The sequence below is a fragment of the Lepidochelys kempii genome, chromosome 12 (assembly GCF_965140265.1).
Source record: "Lepidochelys kempii isolate rLepKem1 chromosome 12, rLepKem1.hap2, whole genome shotgun sequence".
Classification (NCBI taxonomy): domain Eukaryota; kingdom Metazoa; phylum Chordata; order Testudines; family Cheloniidae; genus Lepidochelys; species Lepidochelys kempii.
The window spans coordinates 35,495,947-35,510,419 of record NC_133267.1 but is presented as its reverse complement, the minus strand read 5'-3'; the positions used below and the strand labels follow the sequence as shown (position 1 = coordinate 35,510,419).

Below are 14,473 nucleotides of genomic sequence, written 5' to 3'. Positions count from 1 at the left end.
TGTGGCATCTTTGCACCAATGTCTATCTTTTTAGATTTATGAAAAATGGAAGTTTAGATTGGAAACTATTGATAATGTGGGTAACCTTAGATGATCATGTGATTCACTTAACCAGCATTCTCCTTATCAACATCTACTTATGTTTACATGTTACTTTGCAGCAAGCTGATGGTCACAGTAATAACTAGTTTGCAGTGTTTTAACAGTGTTGTTCTCATGGTTTAAATGACACAAGGTAACTGAGGTAATATCTTTTCCCAGACCTGAAGAAGAGCTCTGTATAGCTCAAAAGCTTGTATCTCCCACCAACACAAGTTGGTCCAGTAAGAGATATTACCTCAACAATCGTCTCTTTCACACTAATTAATATTTAGTAAATATAAATTGAGAGAATTAGTATAACAAATATAAAAAAATAAGTATATAGGCAAAACAAAAAATCCAGTAATCCCATACAGTTAAACTTCTGCTTAGCTTTCAGACTTTCAGAGGAATACACAAACTTGTGAAGAAAGAGGGGTAGAACTCGAAAGCTGTCGCTTCCTGTTTCTCCTGGAAATCTAGTGGCTTGTGTTTTCATTTTTAATAATACAAGAAAATATTGATGAAAATATGAGAAATTCTATGTAATGTGTTACAAAAACTGGCTTAATAAGGAATGGCTATTTTGGAACAGGGGCTAGTTTTACTGGAATTCTTTCACTGAAAATAGGTGGTGGCTTAACATTTGATAAAGCTGGTGAATAGGTAGAATATTTGTTACTACCAAGACTTATGAAGCTGAAGCTTCCAAATTAAATGGTATAACTGCCGTGTCAGGAAGCTTAAAGTGGGTGCTGTGGACTAAACTGTTCAGAAATAAACTTAGTTTCTTTTCTAAACTTCTCAGATTTCTCTTGGCTGAACCCATACTATAAGGACATAGCAAAAATTAATTTAAGAATTCTTATTACTATTAGTCGTCTTTTTTTAAAACAAAAAACAAGACAATTAATAACCTTTGATGGTAACCTAAAGGTGTTTAACTGCAAGCCATATGTACGGTAATTGGTACTTGCACCCAACAGAACTGAGTTAAGGATGCTATAGATATTTTTACTCAGCGTCTCCTCACTGTTTTTATTCTACAGATTAACTATAAAAAGTAATATACTAAGGTGGCGTGTCTCAAACTGGACCACTGGTGATCTGTAGTGCACTGTTAGTTAATAGTAGCACATAGCTTCAAAAAGTACCTAGTAGAGTCCATTTTCTTCTGTCTTGCAACATGTACATTTAAACTCAAATCAAACAGTGAAACCATTGAGATTTTGATTGCAATGTCGATTTTTTTTTTTGTCAAGCATATATTGAATATTAAGATACATATTTACCAATGTGGCTAATTACCATAGTCAAGAGAATCTCTTTTGTTTAAATTTTCATTAGCATAAACTTTTGCATTTATTATACTGACTGCTTTGAATAAATAGGTTTGAATAATTTGTTTTATTTTCAGATTAACCATAAAGGGGGCATTGATCATTAGGGTAAGAAATAGTTCTAAACTTACATAGTAACTTACCCTTTGATAACATAAAATAGAGAATATGCTTGCCTTACCCAGCTGTTACCAAATGCCTTCTTGAGAGCTCTAACAAGAATGGATTGACTATTACTTTCTGGAGGCTGAAGCCCTTTAACACTCTATCTTATATTTTCACCAAACAAGAATAAAACTTGACAGAGAAATGATGGAGGAATAGATCATGTTTAAAGTATGCGTATCTGGTCTGTCTAGAAAAATTGAAGAATTGCATAGCAGAACAGACTTTGTTAATTGTTTACTTCAGTTAGATAGTCAACACAGTTCCCGTTGTAGGGTTCTATATATTGATTCCATGACTGATCAGTCCTAAAATTACTTCATAATTGATATAGGTTTGCATACTATACTTCTTACACTTCCAAAGTCCTTCAGTTGTAATAGATTATGCATACTTAAAACTATTACCCCGAAGCAACAGTGCAGTTCTAACCAGTTTTTGACTGTCTTTTCAGATTACATCAGATACAACCATGTACATCTTAGAAGCCTGAAGGAAGGGCATGATGTCAGAATAACACACACAGCATTTGTTAGGTATGTTGGGTTTTGTATTATGCTGAAACTTTAACCTAGGCTATGTTTGTCTTTAATACAGTTGTTAAACATAAACAAAATACAGTAACTTGAAAATGAAAGGGTCTAAAGCTAAAGTAGTTAAAATATTAAAAGAATCAATCTCTAAAGCTCTCATTTGTCTTGAAATACAATGGGCTGGGTGAACCCTTGGTTGGGAATTTTTTTTGTATGTTTTTGTTTGATGTTTTTATGCTGCTAAAGCCTTGCTCCAGCTGAAAGATATTTATGGATGACTTCTCATTTCTGAGTCAACATGCCCATTTACAAGCCCTTTGAGTTTTACTGAGTTTTGCTACTTTAATTTGTGTGCAACAGGTTCCAAAAGCTGTTGCATCTCTACGCCATTATTTATGGGTAAACTTCCTGACATAATGCATTATGTCATTATCCTGTTGCTGTCTTATAAAGTTTGTTTTGCCTTCAGTTCTTTGTGCCATGTTGAGGTTCAACCCCAAGTCTGAAAGCTTTGCTCCCTGCAAATTACGTGTTACTTCCTTGTAATATATTCCTTTGTAAAGATGCTTGAAAGATGTATTTCCGTAAGTAATCCTTGTGTATAGTCTTTTCTTGCTTTCCCGGGAAGTCATTTTTGTTTTCTTAACTTAAATTCCAGTTGTCAGTCATATAGTCTATTTAAAACTTCATATTACAGCTACAAAAGAGAGGCAAAAGCTTGATCCTGAGCAGCAATTTAGAATCCTAAATTCCTAGTGATGCTAGTGGGCATACGTGCATGGGGCTGCAGTATTAACTGTACAAAAATTAACAACATTTGTTTTTAATCTGGTAACTCAAAGGTGAAATCATTCGGAATTGTTTAGGGTAGCAGCCATGTTAATCTGTATCCACAAAAAGAACAGGAGTACTTGTGGCACCTTAGAGACTAACAAATTTATTAGAGCATAAGCTTTCGTGGGCTACAGACCACTTCATCGGATGCATTGGAATTGTCACTGAATATTAAACACTAGAAAGAAATACACCTTTCCTAATCAGGTTAATTTAAGCATGAATTATATTGGAGAAATAAAGTTTGTTTTCCCAAGACATTTTCTAGACTGCAACTGTCTTTACTGTTTGTAACTAGGAGCATTGTTAATGTATTACATTCAAATGAGAGAGGACTTTTGTACAAAAAAGAATTTACTTGACCAATAGCTTCATGATTTACTGTTGCTATGATTTAAGAACACTTTACTTTGATGGAATAAATTTAATTTAGCTACTCTAAATCATAGTTACAATATGTTAATAGTGTCTGTCCTGGGAATGAGTAAGTCTTTGATTTAGCAATCCGACACTAGAGTCAGAGGGAGGGAGTAGATGGAACATTTTTAATTAGGACAGCTAAGAATTAGTAATAAAGACTAGAAAAATGGTGAAAAGTATATGAAAGATGCATATATTTGTGTAACTTTGTTTGACAGCTATCACAAGTGTGAATCCCTCAGAAATTAATTGGTAAATGTAGGCATTGTAGATTATAATTTTGGATTAACAAAGCAGTACATATACTCAAGGTTTTGAGGTATGACCTAAAATACCATAAATCCCAGTGGTCATATGGAGTCTACCATTAGCACAGAAAAAATACTGGAGACATCTGCTCAGCTGTCACCAATCAATATAGTGCTTTCAAGTTTCTCTCAGATATGCCCTTTACTAGTACAGAATCAATAGCAATTTTAGGACTGAGTGTACTTCTAGGATTGCATGCTATTCTTGGAACTTTGTGTTCAGACTGTAATCTGTCTCCTGTTTGTTGATAAAACTTTGATTCTACCATTTCACACTGCTAGTTATAGGTGGCTGGAAAAAATTCTGTTTTACAAGAACGTTCAAGTTTTTGAACTTCGTTTTCATTCCACATTGGAATGAAAACAAAACCTTTGGAATGTTTTCACAAAACAGAGCTGTATCAAAACATCCCTTTTCAGATTGAAATGGTCAGGTTTTTGATATTTCTCTCCAGAAAGTCCACGCTGGACCTGAGAAACCATCCTGTCAAATTTCACTGGCAATATGATGACTCAGCAGGTTCATGGGAGACAACAGCTGTAGTTCAGTATGGCAAAGCCCCCATTAGTCAGGACTGAAAAGCAGTAGGCCCCATTTTAATGCAAGGAGAAAAATGATGTTTGGCAAGTCAACAAGACAAAAATATAGCCCATATAAAAACCTCATATTTACCATTAGGGCTGTGATGCAACCAACAACTCTGAGGAAATGAATGTTGGTTTGATATCCATTTTTGTCTCATGGTGTGAAAATATTCTAGTCTACTAAGTACTGTTTTGAAAGACAAAAATAGGTAATGTGAATAGCAGGGAGTACATCTGTCTGCAAGATTAAATTGCTACTTAGAAAATTGCTGAGCATAATTCATACAGGGGTTTTATTTGCCTATAGCTGTTTGTGTGACGAGCAGCCCTTGGCCTTCCTGCTAATTTACCATGTGAACTGATCGGAATTACTGCTTCATGGCCTATAGCAGTTTTTTCTGGGAAACACCATTTATTCTGTGTAAGACTACATCATCCCCTCCACTGTTTTTCTTCCTTTTTTACTAAGACAGCTGCTAAGAATTTTTTACACCGTAGAGTCATACCGGTTTAACTAAATTAGTGCAGCATCGTGCCTTTAGTTATACCGGTGCCATGTGCATGTAGACAAGCTACAAGTCTGAAGCTGTTCCTGTTCCTATGTCGACAGTGATGCCTAAAGTATTGTCATCAGATGAAAACATTGCGGTCCTTCACATTCTGGAGTAGCCCATGCTCCCTTTATAAATGATTTACCAGCACAGACTTAATCATTAGCCACTTTAAACTAAGAGCCCTTCCAGGGCACAAGCTAGAGCACTCGAAATAGCTTACCTGAACTAGGAAAAAGCATTAAATGATTTGAGGAGACTTTACAGGTCACTTCATTTTATTTTATTTCCCCTGGAATAACATTAAGCATGCATGGAATTTCAATACTGCAGTCTCCTCTCCTGTTTCAGAAGTTAGGTGTATTTCAAGGCATCAAGAAGGAAGCAATAAACACACCTGTTGTTTGACTGCTTATGGTAGATGATTATTCATTCTTAATGCTAACATTTCATAAAACATCAGGAAATAAATGAGTATTACGATTTGTTGTAGAGTATCACAGTTTTTACTTTCTGGAATTGTGTAGCTGTGCGCCTTGTTTTATTTAATCCTCTGAACAAGCAACGAAAACCTTTTGGGTTCTAAGTTGTTACCCTCTGCTTAATAGATTGGCCTTTTCTGCAGAGTCTGCAGTTACTTTGTTATGACTAGAAAAAGTACTTAAAGTGGTTTGCAGTTTTGATTTTAAGTACGACACAAAATAGCAGGAAAATTTTCTTTCCTTTGCTCCAAAGCAGGAGAATCTGATTACACCTGCTCAAGCCATGAAGTTTCACTTATGTTTCTGCAAGTTAACTATTGTCACTGTTGGAAAGGAATGTGAAACTGCCCAGACAAGCATAGTGTTTCTGGTATCCGAGCAAAAATTCATAGGAATTACCATTCTGGGTCAGAACAATGGTCTATTTAATCCACTATACTATCTCAGACAGCGGTCATGTTTCAGAGGAAGATATGAGGAAACCCTAAAGTGGGAGATTTTGGAATTATCTGCTTATAGAGGAAGGTTCTTTCTAATCACCTTGGTTGATCAGGTTTATACCCTGAAGCATGAGGATTTATGTCCCTTCCAGGTTTTGCGGGTTTTAATCCATAGTAATGTGCCACTGTATATGAACATGGGCGAGTTCATACTTCTTTAAGCTTTTCTCTGTTGTGGTGTAAAGGCAGCAAAAAAGACAATGCATCTCTCCCCAACCCTTTTCTCGCTATTTGTACTGGACGGGTGGCAGAAATCTCTTCATATTTAAAACGCTTCTGAAAAATATGGATTAAAGATTCCTCCTCAACTCAAACTTGCAGTGGTTCCAGAAAAATTAAATTAAAATCAATATACTTCCCCTCCTTTTAAAGTAATTGGTCAAATAAGGGAATTGGTATTTAAATTACTGATATTTTTAAATGGGGGGGAAATGCCTCAAAGAAAACCAGCCTCACGATTTTACACACACAACTAGATTTTGCCACCAGAAGGTATGACAAATTTGTACATAAATCTCCAGTCTGCGTACAGAAACGCCTCACTTAACGTCATTTCGTTGTTACGTTGCTGATCAATTAGGGAACATGCGCCTTTAAAGTTGTGCTTTGTCCAGTGCTTGCAGGAAGAGCAGCCCGTTGCAGTGAGCTGGTGGGTGGTTGGAACCAGGGTGGACGGAACCAGGATGGACGGGCAGCCCCCCTACCAGCTCTCCGCTCTCAGTTCCCTGTGCAGCAGCTGCTCAGCAGGCTATCAGTTGCCGGCAGTTCAGCTGTCCCTTCCCCCACTGCCATGTGCTGCCTCTGCCTTGGAGCTGCTCCCCAAGACTCCTGCTTGCTGTGTGGGAGGGAGGGGAAGAAGGGGGGGCTAATGTCAGGGTGTCCCCCTTGCTCCTGCACCCCGCTTACCTCATCTTCCATAGAGCAGGGGGGACACATGGACCAATGAAGGGAGCTGCTGCCTTAGGCAGCAGGTGCAGCTGCGGTCTGGTCTCAGCTTGCTGATCTAATTAACAAGGCAGTGTACTTCTGACCCCACTCTTCATACTTAAAGTGGAAATGCACATCTCTGTCTCTCAGGGTGTGTGTCTGTCTGCCCTCCCTCCTTTCCTGTTGCTTTGTAGAGTGTGAGAGTTAAACCTTGAGGGGTCAGCCAATTGGTAGTTCATCGTTTAGCAGTAAGACATTCCCTGGGAAAATCCCACCCTCTGACTCCTCAGCCAAGTTTCACGATCATCATCACTGTGTACCAGTATTAAATTGTTTGTTTAAAACTTACACTGTGTTTGTATATATAGTCTTTTGCCTGGTGAAAAAAATTTCCATGGAACCTAACCCCCTCATTTACATTAAGTCTTATGGAGAAATTGGATTCGCTTAATATCGTTTTGCTTAAAGTCGCATTTTTCAGGAACGTAACTACAGCGTTAAGTGAGGAGTTCCTTTATTTTCCTTAATTTTCCATGCACTGTGTATTTTGTTTTTAAATAGATTATATGGTTTTAATCTTGGGCCAGTCTACTAAAATCGGCTTGTCCTCTTACCGTCCTTGTAGCATCCAGAATTGTAAATCACAGGTAGAACTAACGTTAGTCAAGTGAAAGATTATCCAAAAGGAATATTAAAGCTTCTTTTTATATTCATGCAAATTAGAAAACTCCTCCCTGAATTTTTTCTCTTTAGTAATGTGTGTATTACACACACACACAAGTGGCTCATACTGATTATATAAATCTCCTTATTCTTTTGTAAACTTTTTAAATAACTGATTGCATATACCAGAAGTGTATATATTCTGTCATCAGTACTGACTGTGCATGAGGAGAGATGAAACTTGCAAAATTACAGATGTCTTGCAATCAGAGTAAATATTTTTAGAAATAAGTTTTCAATAAACAACTTACAAAATTGCAGCTAAGGAGTTTTAAATGAGTGTCCTCAATTACTTACAGAAACAATCCAGCTTGAAACAGTCATAGAATGTGAATTCTCAATCGCTTGTTTTGCTTATCATGTCATAAAAATAAAAGTTGACCTCTATTTTTCATGGAATATTTGTGCATAAACATAGTCTCACCATCTTTCTTCAGGGCAAGTCTGGAAAACCATGCAGTCATCGGGGCACAGATTCCGTGACATTGAGCACCATCCCCTCCTTGCTGAAAATGACAGCTATGATTCTTCTTCATCGGAAGCCGATATGGCAGACAGGGTTTGGTTCATCCGTGATGGCTGTGGCATGGTCTGTGCTGTCATGACGTGGTTTCTGGTTGTGTATGCAGACTTCGTAGTGACTTTTGTCATGTTGCTGCCTTCCAAAGACTTTTGGTACTCTGTGATCAATGGTGTTCTTTTTAACTGTTTGGCAGTGCTAGCTCTCTCGTCTCACCTGAGAACTATGCTAACTGATCCTGTAAGTATATGATTATTACTTGAAATTGGGTCATTCTCTCATGTTTAGTCAGTTGCAGAGAATAAGGTGAGCAACTGTGAATTCTCTTTTATAGATAGGTAGGGTCTATCTCCTGCTACTAGGATAATTCTTTTTGTTGCAAATCTTGAAATTGATTGAAGCAGAGGTTGGTCTCAATCTCCAGTCTTTTTTTCTTTTATGGTATCATAAACAAGCCTTGAACTGAGTGAAAAACAAAGCAGAAACAGTTGAAAATTCAAGGGAAAGGAAGACAAATGGGAAGTGTAGGGTCACTTGTTAAATATTTACTATTCAAGTCCATTATAGAAGATCATTAAAATGCCTATTTTGTTTTGTAACTTCGTTTTGTTTCCTAGTTATATTATCAAATCTAGATAACTTTGTAAAAGTTGTTTGATTCCAGGTGGTGTGGTAAGAAAATCTTCTGCTTTTAATGAATAGAAAAGTTAAGGTTTTCAAAAGTATTTATGGCAGTCTTCAAAATCTGACTCATCGTTAAGACTTGTTGGTATAAACTGATAGGCAGTAACACTTACCAGAGTTTGTTGATCTGACAGTTAAAATGTGGAGTAAGTTGATCAATGTAGGGAGGAAACTTAGATAGGACTAGGGCTCACTTGGCATTATGGATATTTTTCTCTCAATAAATCTGAGTTTAAAATGTTATGAATATTTTTATGTTGTTGAATAAGTTAATGAGATCAACAGATTAAATTATTAGTGTTCTAATAAGACTCAATGTAGCTTCACCTAGTTTTTAATAGGAAACAAACATTTGGAAAAATTAGCCATCACCTCCTGGAAATCTGTAAAAAGTATAATTCAGTTAAACTAAAAGCTTTCATCACAGTATGACTACTTAAAGTCAAGCTTCTTACAACTTTAAAATATATAGTTTGTATACAGAGTACATACAAAAATCTAAAATTACTTTGGAAATCTTGGTATGAAAACTAAATTAAGCAGTTACATCTTCACTATCTTTAAATGGTTTTGATGTAGTTAAGTGGCATTTACAGGTAAATAAGGCTGTTCCTTGCTACCGAAAATGTTTCTGCAAGGTAAAAATTACAAATTGCCACAGTTTTACTGCTACACAAAATTTGAATTAATATATGCAAATACATTTTAGAATACATTTCTGTCAACGCTCATAGTAATAGCTTATGGCAGCCTAAATGGTGTATTTTCAACTATTGCTATAACAATGTACCTATTTCCAGATTAATAGCAGTTTTGCTTATAACTAGTTGTCTAAAATTATATTCTTCAATTTCTGGGTTAACTCTTTTGTGGTGGAACTGGTGGCAAGTTAGCGTTTAGTATAAAATGTCATCCTTAGAAATAGTAGTGAACATCTTGCTATAAAAGCCTTGACACTGACATCTTAAAGGTGCCTCAGCTCTAGATTGAAGCCTATGGGATTTGCAGTGTCGTGGGAAAATCTCACTGCTTAAATACTGGAGTGGACCACTTCATCCAGAAATGTTAAATTGAGATTATAATGATCCTCGCCAGTCCAGGTCTTTGCAGCTTTTTATCAGTCATTATAGCAAGTATTCACTGCTCAGTTTTAAAACACACTTAATTTCCAAAGTTCTGTTGGTAAGCAAGCCCAGTCTACATAAAATTAAAGTTTTGAATTGGTATTGTAAACTGGATTGGATTGGATTTGTTACAGTTCATATACAAAAAGAGAGTATTTATTGGGCGGGGGTAGGACACACCTATCCAAGAAGTGATTTTGGCAATTCATTAAAGCATGCTAGTGCCTGAGTAGTTCTGAGCCCCCACCCAGTGATGAAAAATTCTTTCTTGAAGCCAATGAGATGCATTTAAACAAAGCCTTCTTGAAGAACGAGTTAGTGTGTTTATGGGTGTGTTAAGCACTGATTATTAAAAATACCTAAGACCTTGAGAGCCAAGATATTGTTTATAGACTAGGTATGTCTTAATCTGTTTCACTTAATGTACTTGCCATATTCCCCCCCCCCCCCAAAAAAAAAAAAAAAGCTGTGTAGTAGAAACTGTTGACTGTTAAATAGGAGTAAAGGAAAATTAGAATAAAGTCTCTCTCAAAATTCATAAGAAGTATAAAGTTACATTTGAAGACAAATAGATTTTATTACCTTATAACCATGAGAATTTAATCAAAAGTAAACGGGCTACAGTTTGAGATTATAAAAGTCATAATCTCTCCAATGTTTGTAACTGGAATCAAGTATCATTGTTTTTATTTGTGATTACTCGTTAATTCGGCAAAATGGCAAAGACATGAGATCAAGTACATTTTGATAGTTATGCTTATGAATGAATGAAATCAGTGGAAAAGAGGCAGAAGGTGTTTTTTTTTTCTTCTTACAAATTTGGATCCCTCTAGAACTAACTAAATCATCTCTTAGGTTTTGGTCTTCAGTGTAATGTTACTTCCATTTTGCCTAACTTGAATGAGAATGGTCACGCTCATAAACAATGTTTGCGCAGCAGAGAGTTGTGGAGTCCTCTCTGCATTACTAGCTCCAGCATCAACATGCCCCCTGATGGGCCAGTTAGCTCAAGTGTACCGAATCACTTAACTCAAGCTAGAGCTTTTTGTATGCAACAGGAGGCTGGTTAGGAGCAACAGTAAGGGCTGGTCTTTACTACGGGGACGGGAGATCAGTGCTGCTGCAATCAATGCAGCACGGGTCGATTTAGTGGATCTAATGAAGACCCACTAAATTGACAGCAGAGCACTCTCCAGTCAACCCCGGTACACCACCTTTCCGAGAAGAGTAAGGTAAGTCGACCAGAGAGCCCCTACCATCAATGCAGCACAGTGAAGACATCAGGGTAAGTCGACCTAAGCTACGTCGACTCCATTCACATAGCTGGAGTAGTATAACATAAGTCGACTTACCCCAGTAGTGAAGGCAAGCGCTGTGTAATACCTTGAGTTAATACTGCAGCGAAGAGGAGCCATAGAATGTGAAACACTGGGGCGTGGACATGGGTTGACAAAACATTCTGCTTCAGTGGAAATTACCTCCTAGCAAACAGGAGGGAAATACCCATTCCTGTGTTAAAATCTGGCAGAGCTCAGTCTTCTCTCCAGAAGAGCTTCCTTAAATCATTTAAGTAACCTGGTCTTTTTGCTAGATTGTGTAAATGAGAATCACAAACATTGCAAAGTCTGACAATAACTCCAGGCTCCAAATACAACTACTCTTTTCCTGATACTTCTCCACCATCACCCAGAAAATCAGCCTTGCATTACAGTGTTCTGAGTGTAAAAAAAGAAACAAACAAAAAAACAGGCAGCACATTCCCCATTTTAGAAAACTGGGCGGAGGGGATCCTAAGTGAATTTTTACCATGCAACACCTTTGCCCTTGTAACAGACACTCCCCACTTCCTTCATATAAACCTTTTGATTTCATTCTAGCAGTTTGACTAAACCCTTAAAGGCAAGACAATCCAAAGCAAAAGCTTTCAGACTGTTCTTGGTTCACTCTGGGCCTCTTAGGGCATGGCTACACTTGCAGATGTAGAGAGCTTTGAATTAAACCAGCCTTCGAAGAGCACAGTAGGGAAAGCGCTGCAGTCTGTTCACACTGACAGCTTCAAGCGCACTGGCGTGGCCTCATTTGCAGCATTGGGAGCAGTGCATTATGAGCTGCTATCCCAGCATGCAAGTGACTGCAACGTGCTTTTCAAATGGGGGGTGGGGTGGAGTGTGACAGGGAGTGTGTTGTGTGTATTTGGGGGGGAGAGAGAATGGGTTTTTGGGGGGCTGAGAACATGTCAGCATGCTGTCTTGTAAGTTCAGACAGCAGCAGACCCCTTCCCCGCCCACCCACCCCCCGCCTGTTTCCCCCTCTCACACACAGCATTCCACACTAATGGTTGCTTTGTCTCAGAGCAGATAAGCAGCCCGCTGTCAAAAATGGAGCTTTGAAAGGGCATTTCCGCATTCCTACAGAGATTCAAAAACAATGAGAAGAGTGACCACTTAAGGCGATTATGGGACGTTTCCAGAGGCTGATCAGAGTGCAGTAATGCAACACCTCGTTCACGCTGACACCCGGGCGTTTCAGCCAAGGCGCAACAAGTGTTAATCTTCACACAGAGGCAGAGTACCAGGAGCGCTCTGGCTGTGGAGTCAGAGCGCTCTACGTGCCTTGCCAGTGTGGACGGGTAGTGAGCTAGGGCGTCCAGGGCTGCATTAATGCGCTCTAACTCACAAGTGTAGCCCAAGCCCTTAGTAACATCAATAGCTGATTGCCCTAGCTTTTGGGCCTCAGAATAGTTAACCTACTTTATGTACCTGAAAGGAGGCATGTCCCTTTCCTGATTTGCTCACTTACAAGAAATCTTTTCAACTTTAAGCAAAGATGCTGACTGCCGTTTTGACATTTGTAGGGAAAGATCATGGATTCTATTCACGTTTGTGGTAGTTCATTTGAAACTGAACTGGCACTAATGGGTCGTGGTGTCTCTGGAAGACGCTGAGTGTAGTTTCCTATCGGAGGAAAATAATGTCTGTACGCTAAAATGGGCTTAGTGTGAAAAACATTTTATATTCAATACACTCCATGTTAATGTTGACTAGTCAAACCTGTTCAAATCTGCAGTTAAAAAGGTGACTTTAAAAAGCGGTATCTTTCCTAATTTAAGATGATTTCTTCTCTCCCTCCATTTTAAATATTTAGGGGGCTGTACCAAAAGGAAATGCCACTAAAGAATACATGGAGAGTTTGCAGCTGAAACCTGGGGAAGTGATCTACAAATGTCCAAAATGCTGTAGTATCAAACCAGAACGTGCACATCATTGCAGGTATACCATTATTTTCTTTAAAGTGAACCTTCATGAAGGTACTTGAAAATAAAATTCTAAAAAGAGTATAAAGTAACTAATGAACATGGTCTGCAGGTTCCTTACTTTGATTTAATGAAAGTTTTGCAGACTTTGTACTACAGAACTGTGTGTATATTTGTCTATCAAATAGATCTAAAACCTTGAGGTGAGGCAGGGAAGAAAGGAATAAGCCTAAAAGTTTTAAAGGATTTCATTGCTATTCGGTAAATTTTGTTGTAGAGCAGAAAGTGTTTCCTCTTATCATTTACTCCTTTAGCTAAAAATTTAAAAAAAAAACAAAACAAACTTGAATCTTTTATATACTGGTCTTACTTTGTTCCGGTTACAAGAGTCATTTTAAATTAAGAAATTCATTACAAGTACATTTGAAATGGTCACCTCAGTGTGTGCTCTTCCTGAAAGTTCTGAAGAGGTCTGTTCAAAATGACACATTCCTGAGCATGTAGATTGACTATTTGGTTGTTTTTTTTCCCCTAAGCAGCATGCATAAACAAGTTTGTTAAACCAATTAAATATTCTTCAGTTCATTGGAGACTGTTCTGAGTTATGAAAGATGTGATTATCATAATCTTGGATTAGGATGTTGATAAAGTATAGTAAAAAGTATAGTAAATCTATCTTCTTTAAATCCACTCTGTTCCTGTTAGCTTGAAGGCATTTTAGATGCACCCGTAATGTTCAACCACTAGAAAGATGAACTTACATATGTCTGTCTCTATGTAGCTAAGTGACTTGTAAATATTTGTATACTGTGTATGCATGTTTATATACACAGAGTTACATGTGTGTAATGTTTGAGTAGTAGCTGTGTTAGTTTGTATCCGCAAAAAAACCGAGGAGTACTTGTGGCACCTTAGAGACTAACAGATGTTTTTAATAGCACCTCTCTAACACATATCCAGCTCTGTAATATATTGACAGTTTCTGCTCACCTAAAGGATGAGAATGGACTTTTGTTGGAACTCTAAAATGCAAATCATTATGGAAATGACTGTAAAAAAAATCTGCAGTTGATATAAATTATCTGTTTTGTCACTCTAGTTGTGGCAAGGTTATGGTTGAGAAGTCACTTCCATTATAAAGTGTCTGTCTTGGAGCTCAAATCTTGTTCTTATCTTAGATGTGAATTTTGGTTTTGTATGTGGAGTGGGGAGGAAAAGTTCCATGTAAATATGTAATCATTGTTAAATTATCTACCCGCAAGAGGGGGAGAGTCTATTCAGTTGAGACTTCATACGTATTCTTTATACACAGTATTCCAATGCCTTTTTGTTTTTAAACCTAACAAGGACTTGGCCTGTAAGGAATGGTGCTTGTGAGGATCAGAGCCTTTGATGATTTCAATTTTAAGTGTTTTCTTTAAGCAATATGATTGTATTATTTTC

At 37.5% G+C, this 14,473-nt stretch overlaps 1 protein-coding gene across 7 annotated transcripts in view; it reads left to right on the top strand.

Annotated features, from left to right (window-relative positions):
• The window catches only part of ZDHHC7 (zDHHC palmitoyltransferase 7), a 58,181-nt gene that overhangs the window by 27,296 nt on the left and 16,412 nt on the right, over positions 1-14,473 (top strand). For 4 of the 7 annotated variants that reach the window (XM_073308107.1, XM_073308101.1, XM_073308106.1 and 1 more), the window contains exons 2-4: positions 2,041-2,122; positions 7,887-8,209; positions 12,922-13,046. In XM_073308107.1, coding sequence (XP_073164208.1) covers positions 7,904-8,209; positions 12,922-13,046 — 431 coding nt within the window. In that variant the 5' untranslated portion in view covers positions 2,041-2,122; positions 7,887-7,903. Of the gene's footprint in view, positions 1-1,498; positions 1,530-2,040; positions 2,123-7,886; positions 8,210-12,921; positions 13,047-14,473 lie in introns of all 7 variants that reach the window. The other 3 variants (XM_073308102.1, XM_073308103.1, XM_073308104.1) reach the window with 1 other exon arrangement.